This window comes from Lolium rigidum, chromosome 3 (genome assembly GCF_022539505.1).
Source record: "Lolium rigidum isolate FL_2022 chromosome 3, APGP_CSIRO_Lrig_0.1, whole genome shotgun sequence".
NCBI classification, from domain to species: Eukaryota; Viridiplantae; Streptophyta; class Magnoliopsida; order Poales; family Poaceae; genus Lolium; species Lolium rigidum.
The window spans coordinates 332117455-332144399 of NC_061510.1; the positions used below are offsets into that span (position 1 = coordinate 332117455).

The 26945-nt window shown below is 41.3% G+C and overlaps 1 protein-coding gene across 1 annotated transcript; it reads left to right on the forward strand.

Moving 5' to 3' along the window:
- Nucleotides 1-565: 565 nt before the first annotated feature.
- Nucleotides 566-2306, forward strand: LOC124700064 (alpha-amylase/trypsin inhibitor-like). The gene is made up of 2 exons (XM_047232255.1): nt 566-585; nt 1616-2306. Exon 2 carries the CDS (start codon nt 1617-1619, stop codon nt 2304-2306), a length of 690 nt encoding a protein of 229 aa, XP_047088211.1. The 5' UTR covers nt 566-585; nt 1616.
- The last annotated feature ends 24639 nt before the right edge of the window (nt 2307-26945 follow it).

A 26945-nucleotide genomic window follows, 5' to 3' on the forward strand; every position in this document is an offset into this window, starting at 1 on the left:
ATTGTTCAACATTACAAACCAACCATCATTTAGGTCACCATTACAAACCATACGGAATTAAATTCAAACATTCAAATCAAATTAAACCGATACACATGCTAGCTACTCCTCACACATCTCCTTTATCTTCTTCAGCTTTGCCCTGGTAGATTCCTTTAGCTTAAATAAATCCCCAATTATGTACTCAAGCTTTATCTTCTCTTCTTTCAACGGGTCTCTCTCATTCTCTGACTTAATTCTCATGCATTTGTGCATATTGCTAGTTGATGCATCCAGTGCATTCTTCTGCTCTAATTCAGCCATGGCATCAATCAAACCTTGTTCAGCTTGGGCCTTCAAGGCTAGTATGACCTGCTTCTCCTCCACAATTTTCTTCATCTCTTCTTGGGCATTTCTCGGGTCAATGTGCATCTTCTCAATCTCATCTTTCAACTTAAACCTCTTTTCCATGTTGTTCAGAGCATCATTAACCATGCCCTCCTTTTCTTGTCCATAGAAATCCCACAACTTTGACAGTGATTTCCGAAGTGCAGGTGGCCACTCACCATCTACCCAAAGAAGAAAATCACAAGCTGGTTCTCCATCATGGCCTGCACACCCTAAGAACCTCCTCTCTGTCCAGCAACTATCAAATGCTACAAATCGAGCAGCTACAACACCATGCTTGCAAGTCACAGTCCTGCCACCCTCATCAGCTAAACCATAGAAATCGGAGTCGTACGTAGTGTTCACACTCTAGCAGTTCGAAAAAAAGGAAGAATCAACCTAAATCATGCTCAGAATCAAAATTCCCCAAATTATGACAGCAAAGGGAGAGGACTCACATCACTGCCGAGGGAGCTCTGCTCTGGAGAGGACTCCTCGTCGTCACCCCACGAAACCATGGCCATCAGTCCCTGCGGCGGCGGAGATCTGCGTCGGCCCGCGACTGCTTGCACTGGGATGGAACAGAGAGAAAGAGAGAGGAAGGAGACGAGAGTCGACCGACCGAGCCAACCACTTAAATAGCAGCCCTAACGCGAGCCCTAAAGGCCGTCCGTCAATTGCATGCCACGTCAGCTCTGACTGTGGGCCACGGCTGCCAGAAAGATGGTTAACACGGCTGATCCGTTGAATCAGTGCCCCGCGTCGTGAGCGTGCCCCAAACCTGGTAGTCATGTGACAATCGTGTTCCATTGGTAGTTCCCTGACACCTATGGCACAATTGTGGTAGTTTTTTTTGTCATTTACTCCTCCGATCAAGATCCAACGCATACAGTTGATCTAAATTTTGAACTTAAAATTTAATCAAATTTTCAAATGGACTTAAACTTTTCCAGCATACTCAATGGAATATATATGTTTTACTATAATTTTTTATTTTTTTCTAAACAACTTAAATTTTGATTCTAAATTTTAGTCCTTTAGACCAACCATATGCGTTGGATCTTGATCGAATGGCTCACGTAGGTAAAATTGCATGGTGAATTCTCTCAATGAAGAGACTGGATCTCAGTCCGACGGATGGCGACCCGGCTGATCGGCGCTAGCGATCAGCCGGCCGACGCTTAGCATTCACCATATAAATACCGACACCAAATTACTACTCAGAAGAAGATGCACCACACTGACACACAATGGCGTCCTCCTCCGTCCTGCGCGTCCTCCCTGTGTTTCTCCTCGTGGCCGCCACCCACGCCGCCCAGTTCACCATCACCAACATGTGCCAGTTCACCGTGTGGGCGGCGGCCGTGCCGTCCGGCGGGGGCCAGCAGCTCGACCCGGGGCAGGACTGGCAGATCGACGTGCCGGCCGGCACGACGGGCGGGCGCGTGTGGGCGCGCACGGGATGCAGGTTCGACGGCGCCGGCAACGGGTGGTGCGAGACGGGCGACTGCGGCGGCGTGCTGCAGTGCACGCAGTACGGGCAGGCGCCCAACACGCTGGCCGAGTTCGGGCTGAACCAGTACGAGGGCCAGGACTTCATCGATATCTCCGTCATCGACGGCTTCAACGTGCCCCTGGACTTCCTGCCCGCCGACGGCACGTCCGGCTGCCCCAAGGGCGGGCCGCGCTGCGACGCCGACATGACGGCGCAGTGCCCCGCCGAGTTCCAGGCCCCTGGAGGGTGCAACAACGCGTGCACGGTGTTCAAGGAGGACCAGTACTGCTGCACCGGGTCGGCGGCCAACAGCTGCGGGCCGACGGACTACTCGAGGTTCTTCAAGGGGCAGTGCCCGGACGCCTACAGCTACCCCAAGGACGACGCGACCAGCATCTACACTTGCCCCGGCGGCACCAACTACCAGGTCATCTTCTGCCCGTGAGCTAGCGAGCTAAACACGACCAGGCATGGTACTATGGAACATGCATACATATATGGTTGGACGAGATAAGGATAAGTACTCTTTTCTTCCATAAAAAGATGTTAAAGATTTATTTAAATTAAAATGTATCTACAATTCTACACACTACAATGTGTCTAGATGTATCCAAAATTAGATAAATTTTTGACATGCTTTTATAAAAAAAGGTGGTACTTCATATGAGTAATGAAACTTTTCGACGCGCACTTGTGATTTCTCATCGCGATATGACATGCCAAGATATAGCATGGATAAATTACTTTCTATTCATTATATCACAAGAGAAGCTTTATCCTCTTCAAAAAGAATCGCAAAAATTGCAATTTGAAAGGGAAATCTTGAATAGCACAGGCGCGCAAAGGGCACCTTTACACTTTTTGACTTTTTACTTTTTATATCTCTCAAATTATATAATATTTCGATTTGGTTTTTCTGCAAGTCACTCAAAAATAACAAATAGAATGGAGGAAAAATAGTTTGGAATTTATTTGCAATTTCAAATAAAAAATTATTTTAAAATTCAAATTAAATCTTGAAACATATGTATACATAATGACATAAAAAATCCAAAATATTTTTACCATATTCTTGTTATGTTTAAGTGATATGCAAAATTTCAAGTTGAAAGATTATTTGATGTGAGAGATACAAAAATGAGAAGTTGTTTGAGAGGCAGAAAAAAAGAGCTAGCACGGATGTTGATGCAGTATAGGCAGTCCAGATACGGGTGCGCACTGAGCACTTGCTCTGAAAGTTCTCTCTCGGTTTGATATGTAATCAACTGAACTAATATTCATGCAGTGCTTTGGACTTGTAACGGCGTTGTTCTCAATTATAAAATTGCACGTATGCAACCCAAAACAAAACCAAAGAAAATCTTCCATTAGACAGCAGGCAAAACTGATATTCATAAGTGTTTTGTTCCTCTGAAGTTTTTGTTGGATATCTTCCTCATGGATGTGAGGAGATGATCTTATAAAGCCTTTCAGGTGGATTAAACAGGTGCAAGATTTCACTACCCTTTAGGGTAATGATCGAGAGTTATTTTGAACATTTCACATGAGGGAAGAGAGAGGATAAGTCTCCCTCCAGCCACCACTAGGTGGAGTGTCGAAAATCCCACTTTCGCCTTGTTGGAAATATGCCCTAGCAAAAATAATATTGTTATTATCATATTTTTTGTTCACGATAAATATTCTTATTTAATGCAAGAATTGTATTAATTGGAAACACAATACACGTGTAACTTCATAAACGACATCTTATCCCTAGTAAGTCTCCACTAGACTAGTCACTTGATTCATGATGGTAAAGATTTACTAACCATAGACATGTGTTGTCAATTAATAATGGCGTCACATCATTGGGGGAATGACTTGATGGACACAACCTAATTAAGAAAAGTAATTAGATCGTGTCACTATGTTTAAACCCTTGTAGCTTTGCAAAATAATGTATATCAATCCTAAGACCATGAGATTATATTACTCCCTAGCACCAGAAAAAGACTTTGAGAATATCAAACTTCACTTCATAATTGGGTAATTATAAAGGTGTTGGAATTTGATGCCCACAAGTATAGGGGATCGCTGAAATCTTCGATTGAAAGTATTACCCAAATTTATAGTTTGACTCAAGGGAAACAAGAGAATATCAATAAGACTTTAGCAATAGAGACGTTACTCTCAACCACACATGTATATCAATGAACTCACAAAGCAAGTGGTGATGTATGACATTTGATGCAAAGAAATACAACAAGTAGTAAACAATAGCAACATATTTCCAGTTGTCACCGGAAGTAGTGATGTGTAACTTTTAGTGGCTAAAGGCGTAGGCATAAGGTGATAGCGGGGTGTTGCATGAATGGTACTGATCTATATGTAATCCTAATAACATAGAATTTATCTATAGTTCAGTTGTGTGATCCAAATATAGGTATGCATACTAGCCAAGAGAATTTGCATAACATCTTTTGTCCTGTCTGCCCATTTCACCGGGGATAACTTAGAACTGCAGGCAATTGAGGTCTATCCTTTCGAATAGCTCGAAACAAAGCATTAGCACTTCATGAACACACAATATCCTCAAACTATCGCTTATTCTCATTGTTTTTCCTAACTGTCACTTTAAGATTCGCAGGTTCAACATAATAATAGGCAATACACTTTGCAGATAGATACAAACTCATATATATGATGGAGCGGGAAACGACGTTCACGCGCAGATCGTTTCCCGCGCGCGCGAAACTCCGGCGAAACGCGTCAATCCGTTGGCCACACGTAGGAAGCACCGTCATCGCGCGAGAACCGGTAATCGCCGACGGCAGGCCTCGATGGGACGTTAAACCGCCATTGCTGATCTTGACGATGTCGGTGCTAAAAAAAATACATCCACACCACTGGAATACGTAACGCAAATAGATCCTAGACCGTATGACGTCCATGGACCGACGCAAATGGACGGAACGATCAGCTCTCGTGGGAGATGCCCTCAAAACATTTGTTAGTGTGCCTGCCAGCACAGCTGAACACCGTTCAAGGCCATCCTCTCGATGGAACGCTAGCTAGGTAGCTTCGTGTTCGTGGCCACTGAACATATGTGAGGTTGCTGTTTGTTCGTTTGTCCAAGGTCAAACCACGCAAGGATGTGAGAGGCGACGAAGCAGCACCTCTCTCGAGTCGTACGTTTTCTACTAGCTATTCCGTACGCGACTGCGTCGTACGTGCAGACACTAATCGCGTGCATGCATGCTGCCGGGCCCGTGGGCAGAGGATTGAGTCCTTGCTGCCGGTAGCAGCAGGCAGAGCGGCAGCGCTGCGACGTGCGACGCAGGCCGGCCGATGGGAGGTCTCGCAAAGCACAACAAAAGCTACCGCAACTTTTCTCTGTTTACTTTTAGGATTGACGAGCCTAGCGCGCGGCCGCGCCAAAAGATGCACTTATGATGATGGCGATCTCGTAGGTATACAAGGTATCCATTAATCTTCTTTGTCATTTTTATTTATATAAAAAAATATACAAGGTATCCATATTAATCTTCTGTCACACTCAAATTGGGCATGATCTTACTAGACTGGTGCGTAGAAATCCCTAATCCCTCCATTCCATAATATAACCTAAGGACTCGATCGTATGGATATGGAAAATACAGGATTTCCGATCCTAGCGGGAAAAGGAGGGAAACCGATACTCAATTTAAAGTGAGTAAACAGAATTCCATACTCGATCTCATAGATCCCTATAGAATTCTGTGGAAAGCCGTATTCGATTAAAGTTGTATGTACGGCTTGGAGGGAGATCTTTCCTATCTTTCGAGATCCACCCTACAATATGGGGTCAATAGCATGTTAGCCTTTTGTCAAAATAAAAATTTGCAAAACTTGACCAAATTATATACGAAAAAACAAATTTCTACAATACTAAACTTGACCAATATATTTCATTATCTATTACATATTAAAAGGATATGACGGGCTCACCAGAAAAAACAAAAATACTAGAAAATCCCACAATAACCAGAAACACACACTGTTTATTTTGTAGACCGGAAGTTATTGACCATTAGATTAGATTGGAGTAAAAAACTGTTATATTCAAAGTATATGACGGGATCACTAGAAAAAAAATACTAGAAAATCCCACAATAATTCTTGAATTCAAGAGAATATCATGAAACCGGCTTAGAGACAATTTTTGAATTCTTCTCTAGAACTTAAACTCTCAAGATTTTGATCATATAAGATTATTTGTCATCCAAAAGATCAAGGTGAACTTGGTGTCCATGATCTAGAGGTTAAAACAGGGCCTTGCTTGGGAAATGGCTGGCCAGGTTGTTCGATGGTGTATGGCAAAACTTGTTGCGGAGAAAATATGTTGGCTCAAAAATGATATCTTGGGTTATATGAAAACCTAGGGACTCTCACATTTGGGATGGTATTATGGCAACCAAGAAGTACTTTTTCCCGTATGGTTCTATTTCTATTTGGGATGGATCAGAGAGAAAGTTCTGGGAGGATAAGTGGTTGGGAACAACCACCCTTCAAGAACAATATTCACCTTTATACAATATTGTGCATCATAAAGGTGATACCTTAATAAAGGTGATGGAAACATCTCCACCGACTACGACGTTCAGGCGCGATCTGTTTGAACCCTGGTTGGTGATACGTCTCAAACGTATCTATAATTTCTTATGTTCCATGCTACTTTTATGATGATACTCACATGTTTTATACATATTATATGTCATATTTATGCATTTTCCGGCACTAACCTATTGACGAGATGCCGAAGAGCCAGTTGCCGTTTTCTGCTGTTTTTGATTTCAGAAATCCTAGTAAGGAAATATTCTCGGAATTGGACGAAATCAACGCCCAGGGGCCTATTTTTCCACGAAGCTTCCAGAAGACCAAGGGAGAAACGAAGTGGGGCCACGGGGCGCCGCCACACTAGGGCGGCGCGGCCTAGGGGGGCCCGCGCGGCCCTAGCGTGTGGGGCCCCCGTGACTCCTCCACCTCCGCCCTTCCGCCTACTTAAAGCCTTCGTCGCGAAACCCCCAGTACCGAGAGCCACGATACGGAAAACCTACCAGAGACGCTGCCGCCGCCAATCCCATCTCGAGGGATTCAGGAGATCGCCTCCGGCACCCTGCCGGAGAGGGGAATCATCTCCCGGAGGTCTCTTCATCGCCATGATCGCCTCCGGATCGATGTGTGAGTAGTCCACCCCTGGACTATGGGTCCATAGCAAGTAGCTAGATGGTTGTCTTCTCCTCATTGTGCTATCATGTTAGATCTTGTGAGCTGCCTATCATGATCAAGATCATCTATTTGTAATCCTACATGTTGTGTTTGTTGGGATCCGATGAATATTGAATACTATGTCAAGTTGATTATCAATCTATCATATATGTTGTTTATGTTCTTGCATGCTCTCCGTTGCTAGTAGAGGTTCTGGCCAAGTTGATACTTGTAACTCCAAGAGGGAGTATTTATGCTCGATAGTGGGTTCATGCCTCCATTGAATCTGGGGGAGTGACAACAACCTCTAAGGTTGTGGATGTGCTGTTGCCACTAGGGATAAAACATCAATGCTTTGTCTAAGGATATTTGTGTTGATTACATTACGCACCATACTTAATGCAATTGTCTGTTGTTTGCAACTTAATACTGGAAGGGGTTCGGATGATAACCTGAAGGTGGACTTTTTAGGCATAGATGCATGCTGGATAGCGGTCTATGTACTTTGTCGTAATGCCCTGATTAAATCTCATAGTACTCATCATGATATACGTATGTGCATTGTTATGCCTTATTTATTTGTCAATTACCCAACTGTAATTTGTTCACCCAACATGCTATTTATCTTATGGGAGAGACACCACTAGTGAACTGTGGACCCCGGTCCAATTCTTTACATCTGAAATACAATCTACTGCAATTGTTCTTTACTGTTCTTCGCAAACAATCATCATCATCCACACTATACATCTAATCCTTTGTTTACAGCAAGCCGGTGAGATTGACAACCTCACTGTTACGTTGGGACAAAGTACTTTGATTGTGTTGTGCAGGTTCCACGTTGGCGCCGGAATCCCTGGTGTTGCGCCGCACTACACGCCGTCACCAACAACCTTCACGTGTTCCTTGACTCCTACTAGTTCGATAACCTTGGTTTCTTACTGAGGGAAAACTTACTACTGTGCGCATCACACCTTTCTCTTGGGGTTCCCAACGGGCGTGTGCTTTACGCGTATCAAGACTGTTTTCTGGCCCCGTTGCCGGGGAGATCAAGACACGTTGCAAGGGGAGTCTCCCACATCCAATCTCTTTACTTTGTTTTTGTCTTGCTTTACTTTACTTTATTTACTGCTTTGTTTGCTCTTATATCAAAAACACAAAACAAATTAGTTGCTAGATTTACTTTATTTACTGTCTTGTTCTCCATATCAAAAACACAAAAAAATTAGTTACTTGCATTTACTTTATTTAGTTTGCTTTATTTACTACTGCTAAAATGGGTACTGTTGAGAATACTAAGTTGTGTGACTTCACTAGCACAAATAATAATGATTTCTTATGCACACCTATTGCTCCACCTCGCTACTACAGCGAGAATTCTTTGAAATTAAACCCGCTTTACTAAATCTTGTTATGAGAGAGCAATTTTCCGGTGTTAGTTCTGATGATGCTGCTGCCCATCTTAATAATTTTGTTGAACTATGTGAAATGCAAAAGTATAAGGATGTAGATGGTGACATTATAAAATTAAAATTGTTTCCTTTCTCCTTAAGAGGAAGAGCTAAAGATTGGTTGCTATCTTTGCCTAGAAATAGTATTGATTCATGGACTAAATGTAAGGATGCTTTTATTGGTAGATATTATCCTCCCGCTAAAATTATATCTTTGAGAAGTAGCATAATGAATTTCAAGCAATTAGATAATGAACATGTTGCTCAAGCATGGGAGAGAATGAAATCTTTGGTAAAGAATTGCCCTACCCATGGACTAACTACTTGGATGATCATCCAAACCTTTTATGCAGGACTGAATTTTTCTTCGCGGAACCTATTGGATTCAGCTGATGGAGGTACCTTTATGTCCATTACTTTGGGGGCGGCAACAAAGCTTCTTGATAATATGATGATAAATTACTCTGAATGGCACACGGAAAGAGCTCCACAAGGTAAGAAGGTAAATTCTGTTGAAGAAACCTCTTCCTTGAGTGATAAGATTGATGCTATTATATCTATGCTTGTGAATGGTAGATCTAATGTTGATCCTAATAATGTTCCTTTAGCTTCATTGGTTGCCCAAGAAGAATATGTTGATGTGAATTTCATTAAAAGTAATAATTTCAACAACAATGCTTATATGAATAATTCTGGTAACAACTATAGGCCATATCCTTCTGCTAATGGTAATAGTTATGGTAATTCTTATGAGAATTCTTACAACAATAATAGGAGTGTACCCCCTGGTCTTGAAGCCATGCTTAAAGAATTTATTAGTACACAAACTGCTTTTAACAATTCCGTTGAAGAAAAGCTTGATAAAATTGATATTCTTGCTTCTAAGGTTGATAGACTTGCCTCTGATGTTGATCTTTTAAAATTGAAAGTTATGCCTAATAAAGATAATGATAATAAAAATTTTACTACAGCAAATGCCATCCAAGTTCGAGTTAATGAAAATATTAGATTGATGGCTGAATTGCATGCTAGGTGGGAAAGAGAAGAAAATGAAAAACTAGCTAAAGAGAATAATGTAGCTAAAGTTTGGACTATTACCACCACTAGTAATGATAATGCTTCACATGTTGCTACACCTCCTACTATCAATGGTAAAATAATTGTTGTTGGCAATGTTTCTACTCCTAGTGCAAAACGTGCAAAATTAACTGAAACTGCTAAAACTGCTGAAACTGTTTGTGATAAAACTGCTGAAATTTTTCAAAATATTGGGGACAATGATTCCATTGCTGTAGATCATAATGGTTTAGATTTTGATGATTGTCACATCTCTGAAGTTATAAAGTTCTTACAAAAACTTGCTAAAAGTCCCAATGCTAGTGCTATAAATTTGGCCTTTACAAAACATATTACAAATGCTCTCATAAAAGCTAGAGAAGAGAAACTAAAACTTGAAAACTCTATTCCTAGGAAGTTGGAAGATGGTTGGGAGCCCATCATTAATATGAGGGTCAATGCTTTTGATTGTAATGCTTTATGTGATCTTGGTGCAAGTATTTCTGTTATGCCTAAGAAAATCTATGATATGCTTGACTTGCCACCATTGAAAAATTGTTATTTGGATGTTAATCTTGCTGATAATGCTATAAAGAAACCTTTGGGGAGGATTGATAATGTTCGCATTATGGTTCACAATAACCTTGTCCCCGTTGATTTTGTTGTCTTGGATATTGAATGCAATGCATCTTGTCCCATTATATTGGGAAGACCTTTTCTTCGAACTGTTGGTGCTACCATTGATATGAAGGAAGATAATATTAAATATCAATTTCCTCTTAAGAAAGGTATGGAACACTTCCCTAGAAAGAGAATGAAGTTACCTTATGATTCTATTATTAGAACAAATTATGATGTTGATGCTTCGTCTCCTGATAATACTTGATTCACACTATCTGCGCCAAGCTGAAAGGCGTTAAAGAAAAGCGCTTATGGGAGACAACCCATTATTTTACTTCTGCACTTTTATTTTATATTTGAGTCTTGGAAGTTGTTATTACTGTAGCAACCTCTCCTTATCTTTATTTTATTGCATTGTTGTGCCAAGTAAAGTCTTTGATAGTAAAGTCAATACTAGATTTGGATTACTGCGCAGGAACAGATTTCTTGCTGACACGAAATTGAGCCGCCCCGTCTGTAATTTTTTTAGAAAAAACTGCCAATTTACGTGTGTGATCCTCAGATATGTACGCAACTTTCATTCAATTTGGGCATTTTCATCTGAGCAAGTCTGGTGCCTCAAAAAAATTCGTATTTACGGACTGTTCTGTTTTGACAGATTCTGCCTTTTATTTCGCATTGCCTGTTTTGCTATGTTTGATGGATTTCTTTGTTCCATTTACTTTCAGTAGCTTTGTGCAATGTCCAGAAGTGTTAAGAATGATTATTTCACCTCTGAATATATGAATTTTCAATTATGCACTAACCCTCTAATGAGATTGTTTTGAGTTTGGTGTGGAGGAAGTTTTCAAGGATCAAGAGAGGAGGATGATACAATATGATCAAGAAGAGTGAAAACTCTAAGCTTGGGGATGCCCCCGTGGTTCATCCCTGCATATTTTAAGAAGACTCAAGCGTCTAAGCTTGGGGATGCTGATGGCGTGTATTTCACACGTTCGTTGGGCAACCCCAAGAGGAAGGTATGATGCGCACAGCAGCAAGTTTTCCCTCAGAAAGAAACCAAGGTTTATCGAACCAGGAGGAGCCAAGAAGCACGTTGAAGGTTGATGGCGGCGGGATGTAGTGCGGCGCAACACCAGGGATTCCGGCGCCAACGTGGAACCTGCACAACACAACCAAAGTACTTTGCCCCAACGAAACAGTGAGGTTGTCAATCTCACCGGCTTGCTGTAACAAAGGATTAACCGAATTGTGTGGAAGATGATTGTTTGCGAGAGAAAACAGTAAAAACAAGTATTGCAGCAGATTTGTATTTCAAGTATTAAAGAATGGACCGGGGTCCACAGTTCACTAGAGGTGTCTCTCCCATAAGATAAAAGCATGTTGGGTGAACAAATTACGGTCGGGCAATTGACAAATAGAGAGGGCATAACAATGCACATACATGTCATGATAAGTATAGTGAGATTTAATTGGGCATTACGACAAAGTACATAGACCGCCATCCAACCGCATCTATGCCTAAAAAGTCCACCTTCGGGTTATCGTCCGAACCCCTTCCAGTATTAAGTTGCAAAGCAACGGACAATTGCATTAAGTATGGTGCGTAATGTAATCAACAACTACATCCTCGGACATAGCGCCAATGTTTTATCCCTAGTGGCAACAAGACACAGCACAACCTTAGAACTTTACGTCACCGTCCCGGTGTCAATGCGGGCATGAACCCACTATCGAGCATAAATACTCCCTCTTGGAGTTAAGAGCAAAAACTTGGCCAGAGCCTCTACTAGTAACGGAGAGCATGCAAGATCATAAACAACACATATGTAATAACTTGATAATTAACATAACATGGTATTCTCTATCCATCGGATCCCGACAAACACAACATAGAGTATTACGGATAGATGATCTTGATCATGTTAGGCAGCTCACAAGATCCAACAATGAAGCACAATGAGGAGAAGACAACCATCTAGCTACTGCTATGGACCCATAGTCCAGGGGTGAACTACTCACTCATCACTCCGGAGGCGACCATGGCGGTGTAGAGTCCTCCGGGAGATGAATCCCCTCTCCGGCAGGGTGCCGGAGGAGATCTCCAGAATCCCCGAGATGGGATCGGCGGCGGCGGCGTCTCAGTAAGGTTTTCCGTATCGTGGTTTTTCGCATCGGGGGTTTCGCGACGGAGGCTTTAAGTAGGCGGAAGGGCAGAGTCGGGGGCCGACGAGGGGCCCACACCACGGGCGGCGCGGGCCCCCTTGGCCGCGCCGCCATGTGGTTTGGCCACCTCGTGGCCCCACTTCGTATGCTCTTCGGTCTTCTGGAAGGTACGTGGCGAAATAGGCCCCTGGGTCTTTGTTTCGTCCAATTCCGAGAATATTTCGTCACTAGGATTTCTGAAACCAAAAACAGCAGAAAACAGGAACTGGCTCTTCGGCATCTTGTTAATAGGTTAGTTCCAGAAAATGCACGAATATGACATAAAGTGTGCATAAAACATGTAGGTATCATCAATAATATGGCATAGAACATAGGAAATTATCGATACGTCGGAGACGTATCAAGCATCCCCAAGCTTAGTTACTGCTCGTCCCGAGCAGGTAAAACGATAACAAAGATAATTTCTGAAGTGATATGCCATCATAACCTTGATCATACTATTTGTAAACATATGTAGTGGATGCAGCGATCAAAACAATGGTAATGACATGAGTAAACAAGTGAATCATAAAGCAAAGACTTTTCATGAATAGTACTTCAAGACAAGTATTAATAAGTCTTGCATGAGAGTTAACTCATAAAGCAATAAATCAAAGTAAAGGTATCGAAGCAACACAAAGGAAGATTAAGTTTCAGTGGTTGCTTTCAACTTGTAACATGTATATCTCATGGATAATAGTCAACATAGAGTAATATAACAAGTGCAATATGCAAGTATGTAGGAATCAATGCATAGTTCACACAAGTGTTTGCTTCTTGAGGTGGAGAGAGATAGGTGAACTGACTCAACATAAAGGTAAAAAGAATGGTCCTTCAAAGAGGAAAGCATCGATTGCTATATTTGTGCTAGAGCTTTTATTTTGAAAACATGAAACAATTTTGTCAACGGTAGTAATAAAGCATATGAGTTATGAAAGTTATATCTTACAAGTTGCAAGTCTCATGCATAGTATACTAATAGTGCCCGCACCTTGTCCTAATTAGCTTGGACTACCGGATCTTTGCAATGCACATGTTTTAACCAAGTGTCACAATGGGGTACCTCCATGCCGCCTGTACAAAGGTCTAAGGAGAAAGCTCGCATTTTGGATTTCTCGCTTTTGATTATTCTCAACTTAGACATCCATACCGGGACAACATGGACAACAGATAATGGACTCCTCTTTAATGCATAAGCATGTGGCAACAATTATTATTCTCATATGAGATTGAGGATATATGTCCAAAACTGAAACTTCCACCATGAATCATGGCTTTAGTTAGCGGCCCAATGCTCTTCTCTAACAATATGCATGCTCCAACCATAAAGGTGGTAGATCTCTCTTACTTCAGACAAGACGGACATGCATAGCAACTCACATGATATTCAACAAGGAATAGTTGATGGCGTCCCCGGAAACATGGTTATCGCACAACAAGCAACTTAATAAGAGATAAAGTGCATAAGTACATATTCAATACCACAATAGTTTTTAAGCTATTTGTCCCATGAGCTATATATTGCAAAGGTGAATGATGGAATTTTAAAGGTAGCACTCAAGAAATTTACTTTGGAATGGCGGATAAATACCATGTAGTAGGTAGGTATGGTGGACACAAATGGCATAGTGGTTGGCTCAAGTATTTGGGATGCATGAGAAGTATTCCCTCTCGATACAAGGTTTAGGCTAGCAAGGTTATTTGAAACAAACACAAGGATGAACGGTGCAGAAAAGCTCACATAAAAGACATATTGTAAACATTATAAGACTCCATACCGTCTTCCTTGTTGTTCAAAACTCAATACTAGATATTATCTAGACTCTAGAGAAACCAAATATGCAAACCAAATTAGCAAGCTCTAAGTATTTCTTCATTAATGGGTGCAAATTATATTATGCAAGAGCTTAAACATGAGCACAACAATTGCCAAGTATCAAATTATCCAAGACATTTTAGAGCTACTACATGTAGCATTTTCCAATTCCAACCATATAACAATTTAACGAAGAAGAAACTTCGCCATGAATACTATGAGTAGAGCCTAAGGACATACTTGTCCATATGCTACAGCGGAGCGTGTCTCTCTCCCATAAAGTGAATGCTAGGATCCATTTTATTCAAACAAAACAAAAAAACAAAAACAAACCGACGCTCCAAGCAAAGTGCATAAGATGTGACGGAATAAAAATATAGTTTCAGGGGAGGAACCCGATAATGTTGTCGATGAAGAAGGGGATGCCTTGGGCATCCCCAAGCTTAGACGCTTGAGTCTTCTTATAATATGCAGGGGTGAACCACCGGGGCATCCCCAAGCTTAGAGCTTTCACTCTCCTTGATCATATTGCATCATACTCCTCTCTTGATACTTGAAAACTTCCTCCACACCAAACTCGAAACAACTCATTAGAGGGTTAGTGCATAATAAAAATTCACATGTTCAGAGGTGACACAATCATTCTTAACACTTCTGGACATTGCATAAAGCTACTTGGACATTAATGGATCAAAGAAATTCATCCAACATAGCAAAAGAGGCAATGCAAAATAAAAGGCAGAATCTGTCAAAACAGAACAGTCCGTAAAGATGGATTTTATTAGGCCACCAGACTTGCTCAAATGAAAATACTCAAATTGAATGAAAGTTGCGTACATATCTGAGGATCATGCACGTAAATTGGCTTAATTTGCTGAGCTACCTACAGGGAGGTAGACCCAGATTCGTGACAGCAAAGAAATCTGGAACTGCGCAGTAATCCAAATCTAGTACTTACTTTACTATCAAAGACTTTACTTGGCACAACAAAACTCAAAACTAAGATAAGGAGAGGTTGCTACAGTAGTAAACAACTTCCAAGACACAAATATAAAACAAAAATACTGTAGTAAAAACATGGGTTGTCTCCCATAAGCGCTTTTCTTTAACGCCTTTCAGCCTAGGCGCGAAAGTGTATCTCAAGTGTTATCGAAGGGTGGTGCACCTACAGCGGGGTTTAGAGTTTTCTCAACCATGCATAGTATATTAGATACATAAGTTTCAGCGTCTCCCTTTTCATTAGTCTTGGGCTTGCTACTCTCATCAAACAAATTTTCGGGAACAAGCCAAGCATAGTTATTTTCTAGTGCATCATTCATAGCTAGGAGTTTACATGGTATTGGTGCTTTGATCTCCCCACCATCATTAGCATTATTAGTGTACCTTATCCTATCCATATCCATTTTTTCAAGGAGACCAACAAAATTAGTATGAGAACCAAGCATATTAAATTTAGCAAAGACCTCTCAAGCCTCTCTTGCTAGACCACCAAATTCTCTAAGAAGGGTTTCTAAAGCAAAATCTTTCTTTTCCCCCTCTTCCAAATCACCAAGTGTAAGAAACATGTGTTGGATTATAGGATTGAGATTAACAAATTTAGTTTCCAACGAGCGAACTAAAGCGAGCAGCAACAATTTCATAAGTAGGAGCAAGTTCTACCAAGTGTCTATCTTCAAAATCTTCAACGGTACTAACATGGGTGAAAAATTCTTCTATATTGTTCCTCCCAATTATAGACCCTTGTCCTACCGGTATGTTTTTTGTGGTAAAATTAAAAGGAAACATGATGAATCAAGTAAAGTAAATGCAAGTAACTAATTTTTTTGTGTTTTTGATATAGCAAACAAGACAGGTAAATAAAGTAAAGCTAGCAACTAATTTTTTTGTGTTTTGATATAATGCAGCAAACAAAGTAGTAAATAAAATAAATCAAGACAAAAACAAAGTAAAGAGATTGAGAAGTGGAGACTCCCCTTGCGGCGTGTCTTGATCTCCCCGGCAACGGCGCCAGAAAATATGCTTGATGGCGTGTATTTCACACGTTCGTTGGGCAACCCCAAGAGGAAGGTATGATGCGCACAGCAGCAAGTTTTCCCTCAGAAAGAAACCAAGGTTTATCGAACCCGGAGGAGCCAAGAAGCACGTTGAAGGTTGATGGCGGCGGGATGTAGTGCGGCGCAACACCGGGGATTCCGGCGCCAACGTGGAACCTGCACAACACAACCAAAGTACTTTGCCCCAACGAAACGAGTGAGGTTGTCAATCTCACCGGCTTGCTGTAACAAAGGATTAACCGAATTGTGTGGAAGATGATTGTTTGCGAGAGAAAACAGTAAAAACAAGTATTGCAGCAGATTTGTATTTCAGTATTAAAGAATGGACCGGGGTCCACGAGTTCACTAGAGGTGTCTCTCCCATAAGATAAAAGCATGTTGGGTGAACAAATTACGGTCGGGCAATTGACAAATAGAGAGGGCATAACAATGCACATACATGTCATGATAAGTATAGTGAGATTTAATTGGGAATTACGACAAAGTAGATAGACCGCCATCCAACCGCATCTATGCCTAAAAAGTCCACCTTCGAGGTTATCGTCCGAACCCCTTCCGGTATTAAGTTGCAAAGCAACGAGACAATTGCATTAAGTATGGTGCGTAATGTAATCAACAACTACATCCTCGGACATAGCGCCAATGTTTTATCCCTAGTGGCAACATCACGAGCACAACCTTAGAACTTTACGTCACTTCGTCCCGGTGTCAATGCGAGGCATGAACCCACTATCGAGCATAAATACTCCCTCTTGGAGTTAAGAGCAAAAACTTGGCCGAGCCTCTACTAGTAACGGAGAGCATGCAAGATCATAAACAACACATATGTAATAACTTGATAATTAACATAACATGGTATTCTCTATCCATCGGATCCCGACAAACACAACATAGAGTATTACGGATAGATGATCTTGATCATGTTAGGCAGCTCACAAGATCCAACAATGAAGCACAATGAGGAGAAGACAACCATCTAGCTACTGCTATGGACCCATAGTCCGGGGGTGAACTACTCACTCATCACTCCGGAGGCGACCATGGCGGTGTAGAGTCCTCCGGGAGATGAATCCCCTCTCCGGCGAGGTGCCGGAGGAGATCTCCAGAATCCCCCGAGATGGGATCGGCGGCGGCGGCGTCTCAGTAAGGTTTTCCGTATCGTGGTTTTTCGCATCAGGGGTTTCGTGACGGAGGCTTTAAGTAGGCGGAAGGGCAGAGTCGGGGGGCTGACGAGGGGCCCACACCACAGGGCGGCGCGGGCCCTCCCTTGGCCGCGCCGCCATGTGGTTTGGCCACCTCGTGGCCCCACTTCGTATGCTCTTCGGTCTTCTGGAAGGTACGTGGCGAAATAGGCCCCTGGGTCTTTGTTTCGTCCAATTCCGAGAATATTTCGTTACTAGGATTTCGAAACCAAAAACAGCGAGAAAACGAGAGCTGGCTCTTCGGCATCTTGTTAATAGGTTAGTTCCGGAAAATGCACGAATATGACATAAAGTGTGCATAAAACATGTAGGTATCATCAATAATATGGCATAGAACATAGGAAATTATCGATACGTCGGAGACGTATCAGATGCCCAAGGCATCCCTTCTTCATGGACAACTTATCAGGTCACCTCTAGTGAAACTATATTTTTATTCCGTCACATTTTATGTGCTTTACTTGGAGCGTCTGTTTGTTTTTGTTTTTGTTTGAATAAAATCGGATCCTAGCATTCCTTGTTTGGGAGAGAGACATGCTCCGCTGTTTCGTATGAACACATATGTTCTTAGCTTTATCTTTAATGTTCATTGCGAAGGTTGAACTACTTCATTCATTGTTATATGGTTGGAAACAGAAAATGTTGTATGTGGTAAATGGTATAATGTCTTGAATAATGTGATACTTGGCAATTGTTGTGCTCATATAGATCATGTTTAAGCTCTTGCATCATGTACTTTGCACCTATTAATGAAGAACTACATAGAGCTTGTTAAAATTTGGTTTGCATGATTGGTTTCTCTAGAGTCTAGATATTTTTCGGTTAAGGTGTTTGAACAACAAGGAGACAATGTAAAGTCTTATAATACTTACAATATGTTCATATGTGAGCTTTGCTGCACCTTTTATACTTGAGTTTGCTTCAAACAACCTTGCTAGCCTAGCCTTGTATTGAGAGGAATTCTTCTCGTGCATCCAAATCCTTGAGCCAAATACTATGCCATTTGTGTCCACCGTACCTACCTACTACATGGTATTTCTCTGCCATTCCAAAGTACATTACTTGAGTGCTACCTTTAAAAATTATATCCTTTGTCTTTGCAATATATAGCTCATGGGAAAATAGCCTTAAAAACTATTGTGGTGAAGAATATGTACTTATGTGTCTTATTTCTTAATAAGTTGCTTGTTGAGCGGTAACCATGTTTACGGGGACGCCATCAACTATTACACCTTTGTTGAATATCATGTGAGTTGCTATGCATGTTCGTCTTGTCTGAAGTAAGGGCGATTTTCATGATCAAATGGTTTGAGTATGCTTATTGTTAGAGAAGAACATTGGGCCGCTAACTAAAGCCATGATTCATGGTGGAAGTGTCAGTTTGGACAATTAATCCTCAATCTCTTATGAGAATTTTAACTGTTGTTGAATGCTTATGCATTAAAGAGGAGTCCATTATCTGTTGTCTATGTTGTCCCGATATGGATGTCTAAGTTTAGAATAATCAAAAGCGAGAAATCCAATGCGAGCTTTCTCCTTAGACCTTTGTACAGGCGGCATAAAGGTACCCCTTTGTGACACTTGGTTGAAACATATGCTATGCAATGATAATCCATGTTAATCCAAGCTAATTAGGACAAGGTGCGAGCACTATTGGTATACTATGCATGAGGCTTGCAACTTACAGGATATCTTATACATAACACATATACTTTATTACTACCGTTGACAAAATTGTTTCTTGTTTTCAAAATGAAAAGCTCTAGCACAAAAATAGTAATCCATGCTTCGCTCTGCGAAGGGCCTACCTTCTACTTTATTGTTGAGTCAGTTTACCTACTTCTTTCTATCTCAGAAGCAAACACTTGTATCAGCTTGTGTGCATTGATTCTTACATGTTTACCTATTGCACTTGTTATATTACTTTGTGTTGACAATTATCCATGAGATAAATATGTTGAAGTTGCAAGCAACCGCTGAAACTTATATCTTCCTTTGTGTTGCTTCAATTCCTTTAATAAGAATTTATTGCTTTATGAGTAACTCTTATGCAAGTCTTATTGATGCTTGTCTTGAAAGTATTATTCATGAAAAGTCTTTGCTATATGATTCATTTGTTTACTCATTATCTTCATCATTGCTTCGAATCGCTGCATTCATCGCATATGCTTTACAATAGTATTGATCAAGATTATGATAGCATGTCACTTCAGAAATTATCTTTGTTATCGTTTACCTACTCGAGGGCGAGTAGGAACTAAGCTTGGGGATGCTTGATACGTCTCAAACGTATCTATAATTTCTTATGTTCCATGCTACTTTTATGATGATACTCACATGTTTTATACACATTATATGTCATATTTATGCATTTTCCGGCACTAACCTATTGACGAGATGCCGAAGAGCCAGTTGTTGTTTTCTGCTGTTTTTGGTTTCAGAAATCCTAGTAAGGAAATATTATCGGAATTGGACGAAATCAACGCCCAGGGGCCTATTTTTCCACGAAGCTTCCAGAAGACCGAGGGAGAAACGAAGTGGGGCCACGGGGAGCCGCCACACTAGGGCGGCGCGGCCTAGGGGGGCCCGCGCGGCCCTAGCGTGTGGGGCCCCCGTGACACCTCCGACTCCGCCCTTCCGCCTACTTAAAGCCTTCGTCGCGAAACCCCCAGTACCGAGAGCCACGATACGGAAAACCTACCAGAGACGCCGCCGCCGCCAATCCCATCTCGGGGGATTCAGGAGATCGCCTCCGGCATCCTGCCGGAGAGGGGAATCATCTCCCGGAGGTCTCTTCATCACCATGATCGCCTCCGGATCGATGTGTGAGTAGTCCACCCCTGGACTATGGGTCCATAGCAGTAGCTAGATGGTTGTCTTCTCCTCATTGTGCTATCATGTTAGATCTTGTGAGCTGCCTATCATGATCAAGATCATCTATTTGTAATCCTACATGTTGTGTTTATTGGGATCCGATGAATATTGAATACTATGTCAAGTTGATTATCAATCTATCATATATGTTGTTTATGTTCTTGCATGCTCTCCGTTGCTAGTAGAGGCTCGGCCAAGTTGATACTTGTAACTCCAAGAGGGAGTATTTATGCTCGATAGTGGGTTCAAGCCTCCATTGAATGCTGGGAGTGACAACAACCTCTAAGGTTGTGGATGTCTTGTTGCCACTAGGGATAAAACATCAATGCTTTGTCTAAGGATATTTGTGTTGATTACATTACGCACCATACTTAATGCAATTGTCTGTTGTTTGCAACTTAATACCGAAAGGGGTTCGGATGATAACTCTGAAGGTGGACTTTTTAGGCATAGATGCATGCTGGATAGCGGTCTATGTACTTTGTCGTAATGCCCTGATCAAATCTCATAGTACTCATCATGATATATGTATGTGCATTGTTATGCCTACTTTATTTGTCAATTGCCCAACTGTAATTTGTTCACCCAACATGCTATTTATCTTATGGGAGAGACACCACTAGTGAACTGTGGACCCCGGTCCAATTATTTACATCTGAAATACAATCTACTGCAATTGTTCTTTACTTGTTCTTCGCAAACAATCATCATCATCCACACTATACATCTAATCCTTTGTTTACAGCAAGCCGGTGAGATTGACAACCTCACTGTTACGTTGGGGCAAAGTACTTTGATTGTGTTGTGCAGGTTCCACGTTGGCGCCGGAATCCCTGGTGTTGCGCCGCACTACACTCCGTCACCAACAACCTTCACGTGTTCCTTGACTCCTACTGGTTCGATAACCTTGGTTTCTTACTGAGGGAAAACTTACTGCTGTGCGCATCACACCTTCCTCTTGGGGTTCCCAACGGGCGTGTGCTTTACGCGTATCAGTTGGCATCTTGGAATGAATTAGTATAGCGGTTAGCTTTAGTCCAGCTGACTGAGGGGTCTGATGAGTTCCGCTGGGGACTTACCAAGAATGGTGTATTTTTCGTAGGGTCCATGTATCAAGTGTAAGTGTTAATCGAATCCATTCTGCCGGTAGTTAATAATAATTCTATTTGGAAGACGAGGATACCATTGAAAACAAAGGTTTTCGCATGGTATCTTCGTTCACATAAGTTATATATTTGTTGTCAACAACGCCCCGGAATAGCTGAATTTAACTTTTTTTTCAATTTTATTGATAAAAAAAGGATGGGTATATCTTCCTCTAATCTGTTGGTTAATGGTTCTAGGTTATCAAAGGCGTTTAAACACGTACGACATGCATAATCATGTCTATTAAGCCTTTGGAACATTTAGTCAGAATTAAGAAAATTGATCCAATGTCGCCAACGTTTTAGGTAGTCTTCTATTTTGAAAATTTTGATTTGATCAATTATTCTATGCTACACGGATTATATTTGGCATATACTGGACGTAACTAATCATCAACATATATTTACTAAAAGGGCCACTTTTTCATCCAAAAGATGCGCGAAAATGGAGGAAAATAGTATTGTGAAACCAAAGACAACCGTTAGGTCGGCTGAGGCTTTTCCGACCTGACTAAGAAATATGGAATGCATTTCTAGAAATAATTCAATCTTATATCTTCATTGTAAATTTCCTAAATCAGAGGAGATATTTTAGTGTAAAAAATAATAGAAATATTTACTTCATTTACAATTGGGCTTGCTTAAATTTACATGTACAACTTTTATTTGGTGGCTACCACATTTTGTATTATGCATGCAATTAAATAATAATAGTAAACATGATTACAAGTGAATGCGTTAAAAATTTCTATAATTTAACTTGCTACAAGTTTTCAAACACAAGAACAATAATTTTCATTGGATTCTCTTTTAGTTTCTTGAATTGGCTATATCTATCATAGAGAGGATAACTATATTAAATTTTAAAATATTATCTCCAAAATTAATAAATTTACTAAAATAGTTTTAACAACTTCAAATATCTAAATCTAACAAGAGAAATTAAGACCTCGCCAAAGCATTGTGTGGGCCACTTGTGCTAGTTTTTTTTAGTAATATTGATATGTTATTGTTGTTTTTCTCTGCCTATTTGGTCAAACTTTCTAAAGTTCGACTGGCACAAAGGTGTATGCTTTGTATTTCTAAATGGAGGAGTACTGAGGGTTTCATGAATTGTAGTTGACTAGCGTCAGTGATAGTTTAGAATATCGCTAGAGGAGAAAATAGCCATTTATGATGACAAAAAAAAAAGGCTACCAACATACATAGTATAGGTGATGCCACCTTGGAGGTGGCGTTTTGGCTCATAGGAGCAAATGCTCCTATTATACAAAATAATTAAAAAACAATTTAAAAATGTCAAAAAAATTCTGACATAAATTTTTTATTGTACATCGTGATATTCTATGTTAGTGCACAAGTTTTCATGGAGAAACAACATTTTATGTGGCGTGTACAAAAAAGACAAAAAAATATCCTGTACGTAGTCGTGTCATAGCATCAAAATTTGTCTTTTTTACTGGAGCCACAAATTTTTATAATTTTTTTTGAAAACTTGTGTACGAACATAAAATGTGTAGATGTACATGAAAAATTTTAGTTTAGAATTTTTTGACACTTCGAAATGTTAATTCACACAATGGGAGCAAATGCTCCTATGAGCCAAAGTGAATATCCCATGCCACCTTTCTTTATTCAAATATACATTGTTTTCTTTGGACCTTCTGATCCAGAGGTCGTGGGCACAAACAACTATGTTATGTGGAAAGAGTGTCGGGGCCCTCCAGTATCGATAGCCATTAGGGCTATTGAGTCTGTTTTGGCCAGAGTACTTGTCACCTTTTTTTTTTTTGGAACCTGGAGAGGCCCGAAGGGCCTAGATGCCATCATTAAACACAGCGGAGTAGGTACAGTTTACAACAGGGATCCTGAATAACAACACAATCAGAAACCAACCCCTGTTTCTTACAGAAAAGACCCTAAAGTAAAACTTGAAAAAGCAATCAGGTCCTCTACCACCGCCGGAGAACTGAGAGCTCAAACCGCGACCATCCTCGCCGGTGCCGGGGACGAGACCACTTGGAACCGAGAGGAAGATGAACGCCGCCGCGAGCTCAACAAAGGGCCTCCACTTGGAGGTTGAAGAAACGCCGGCCATCGTCGCCAGCGTCGGAGACCACCAGATGGTCATCAAGGTCGGACGCCAAATCTCAGGACGCCGAGAGTGTTCACCGAAAACCTGTAGCATCACAACTCCAGAGCAGCCAAGAAGTAGACCGAGCAGCGTCGTGCCATGGATTCCCCCATCACCACCATGGCGCTTGGAAGAAGATGGCACGACACAGACCGCCGCCACGCCCCAGCTGCCAGAGAGGGCCGAGCTTATTGACGAAGACGTTGGTGCCAACCTCCCTGACCACCAGCAGTACCTCACCACCATGGCCGGGAAGCAGAACACCACAAATCGTCGGGCGCCGCTCGCAAGCACCGGCGACACGCTCCGATACGGCACGAAGCCAGCAGCCATACATGCAAAACCAACAACTAAAACTATTCCTACTATATACAGAGGATGCCTACCTCCTATTCCATCCTCTCGTCGGCCGGCAGGAAAGAAAGGGGCAGCGGTGGAGCTAGGAGGTCGACTCTCAACGAGAGGCTTGGGGAGAGAGCGAGCGAAAAGATAAGGTCGGGAAGTTTCGCGTGTAGTACTTGTCACCTTGGACTCCAGTATATTGTATGTACATGTGGTATGTAACATAGGTCAAGATTCTGGGTCGGCAAGAACTTGTCGTCAATTTGAAGATCCGTCGTTGGACTCAGTCTCAAAGGTGCTCATAGGGGTAGGGTGTACCTGCGTGCGTTCATAGGGTGAGTGTATGTACGTATATGTGAGTGTATCCGCGTCTGTACTATGTTTCACAAAAAAAAACTCGTGGGAATAGGTTTTTTTAGGAGAACTCGTGGGAATGTATGCGTGCTACTTGTTGCACAGGGTATAACCTATGTAGGCCGTGGCCCGTAGGTCACCTGGTGGCAGGCCTCATTAACACTGATCCACCGGTACCTAGCATGTCAACTGCGGAATTCCTATACACTAACCAGGTTGGCTGTTACTGTGCGCCGCACACTGCCGCGCGCGGTATGGGCCGGCCTGGTCTGCCCAGTTCTCATGTACTTCGTTTTTTGTTTCTTTTTCGTTTTTTCTTTTCTTTTCCTTTTTCTTTTCTGTTTTTTTCTATTTTGTTTCTTTTTATTTTTCAGATTCAAAAATATTAAGATTTTAATTTTTTTTTTAAGATTTTGAAAAGTATTCATAATTATTAAAAAAAGATTCAAAAAATGTTCAAATTTCAAAAATATTTCAATCCCAAAAAATATTCACAGTAAAAAAATGTTCAAATTTAAAAAAATGTTCAATCTCAAAAAATATTCACAATTCAAAATTGTTTAATCTCAAAAAATGTTCAAATTTAAAACTGTTCAAACATAAAAATTGTTCAATTTTTTAAAAAATAATTTTCAACTTTTTTTCAAAATATAAAACGGTTCAAAATTTAAAAATGTTCATATTTTGAAAAAATCTGAAAAATAGTTTCATAAAAATATTAGATTTTGAAAAGAAAAAATTAGTAACAGAAAAAAGAGAAGAAAAAAGAGAAAAGATTCGTACCTGAGCTAATGGGCCGCGGTCGAGCCTACGTGACCTGGTTGATGGGGTGTGCGTGTTGGAGATATACCCGAGAGGCAATAATAAAGTAGTTATTGTTACATCTTAGTGTTCATGCTAAATGTTTACACTCCATGCTATAAATTGTATTAACCGGAAACATTGATACATGTGTGTTATGTAAACAACCAGAGTCCCTAGTAAGCCTCTCATTTAACTAGCTTGTTGATTAATAGATGATCATAGTTTTCTCATCATGAACATAAGATGTTATTAATAACAAGATCATATCATTAGGTGAATGATGTGATGGACACACCCATAGTAAGCATAGCATGAGATCAAGTCATTAAGTTCAACTTGCTATAAGCTTTCGATACATAGTAACTTAATCCTTTGACCATGAGATCATGTAAATCACTTATACCGGAAGGGTACTTTGATTACATCAAACGCCACTGCGTAAATGGGTGGTTATTGATGTCTACGCACGCTTCTATTCCTGTAGACAGTGTTGGGCCTCCAAGAGCAGAGGTTTGTAGAACAGCAGCAAGTTTCCCTTAAGTGAATCACTCAAGGTTTATCGAACTCAGGGAGGTAGATGTCAAAGATATCCCTCTCAAGCAACCCTGCAATCACGATACAAGAAGTCTCTTGTGTCCCCAACACACATAATACACTTGTCAAATGTATAGGTGCACTAGTTCGGCGAAGAGATAGTGAAATACAAGTGGTATGAATGAATATGAGCAGTAGTAACGGCGCCAGAAAATAGCTTGCTGGCGTGCAGTTGATGGTAGTAATATTGCAGGAAGTAAAGATGCGATAAAACAGTAAATAAGCGATGATTGCAGTATTTGGAAACAAGGCCTAGGGATCATACTTTCACTAGTTGACACTCTCAACATTGATCACATAATAAAACCACTCTACACTCTCTTGTTGGATGACAAACACCATTAATTGTGTAGGGCTACAAGAGCACCTCAATGCCGGAGTTAACAAGCTCCACAACATTCGATGTTCATATTTAAATAACCTTAGAGTGCATGATAGACCATTGCAATTATACCGAGTACTAACATAGCATGCACACTGTCACCATCAAGCTATGAAACAGGGAATAGATCACATCAATACTATCATAGTAATAGTTAACTTCATAATCTACAAGAGATCACAATCATAAACTACGCCAAGTACTACATGATGCACACACTGTCACCATTACATCATGGAGGAGGAATAGACTTCTTTAATAACATCACTAGAGTAGCATATAGATTAATAGTGATACAAAGCTCATCATATGAATCTCAATCATGTAAGGCAACTCATGAGATTATTGTATTGAAGTACATGGAAGAGAGATTAACCACATAGCTATCGGTACAGCCCTTAGCCTCGATGGAGAACTACTCCCTCCTCATGGGAGACAGCAGCGGTGATGAAGATGGCGGTGGTGACGATGGAGATGCCTTCCGGGGGCACTTCCCCGTCCGGCGGCGTGCCGGAACAGAGACTTCTGTCCCCCAGATCTTGGCTTCGCGATGGCGGCGGCTCTGGAAGGTTTCTCGTACCGTGGCTTTTCCGTCTCGAAGATTTAGGTCAGGGGGCTTCTTATAGGCGAAGCGGCGGAGTCGGAAGGGCTACGGGGCAGCCAGACAACAGGGGGGCGCCCCCCTGGGCCGCGCCGCCACCTTGTGTGGTGGGCCTGTGGCTCTCCTCTGGCCCCTCTCCGGTGTTCTGGAAGCTTCGTGGAATTATAAGATACTGGGCGTTGATTTCGTCCAATTCCGAGAATATTTCCTTACTAGGATTTCT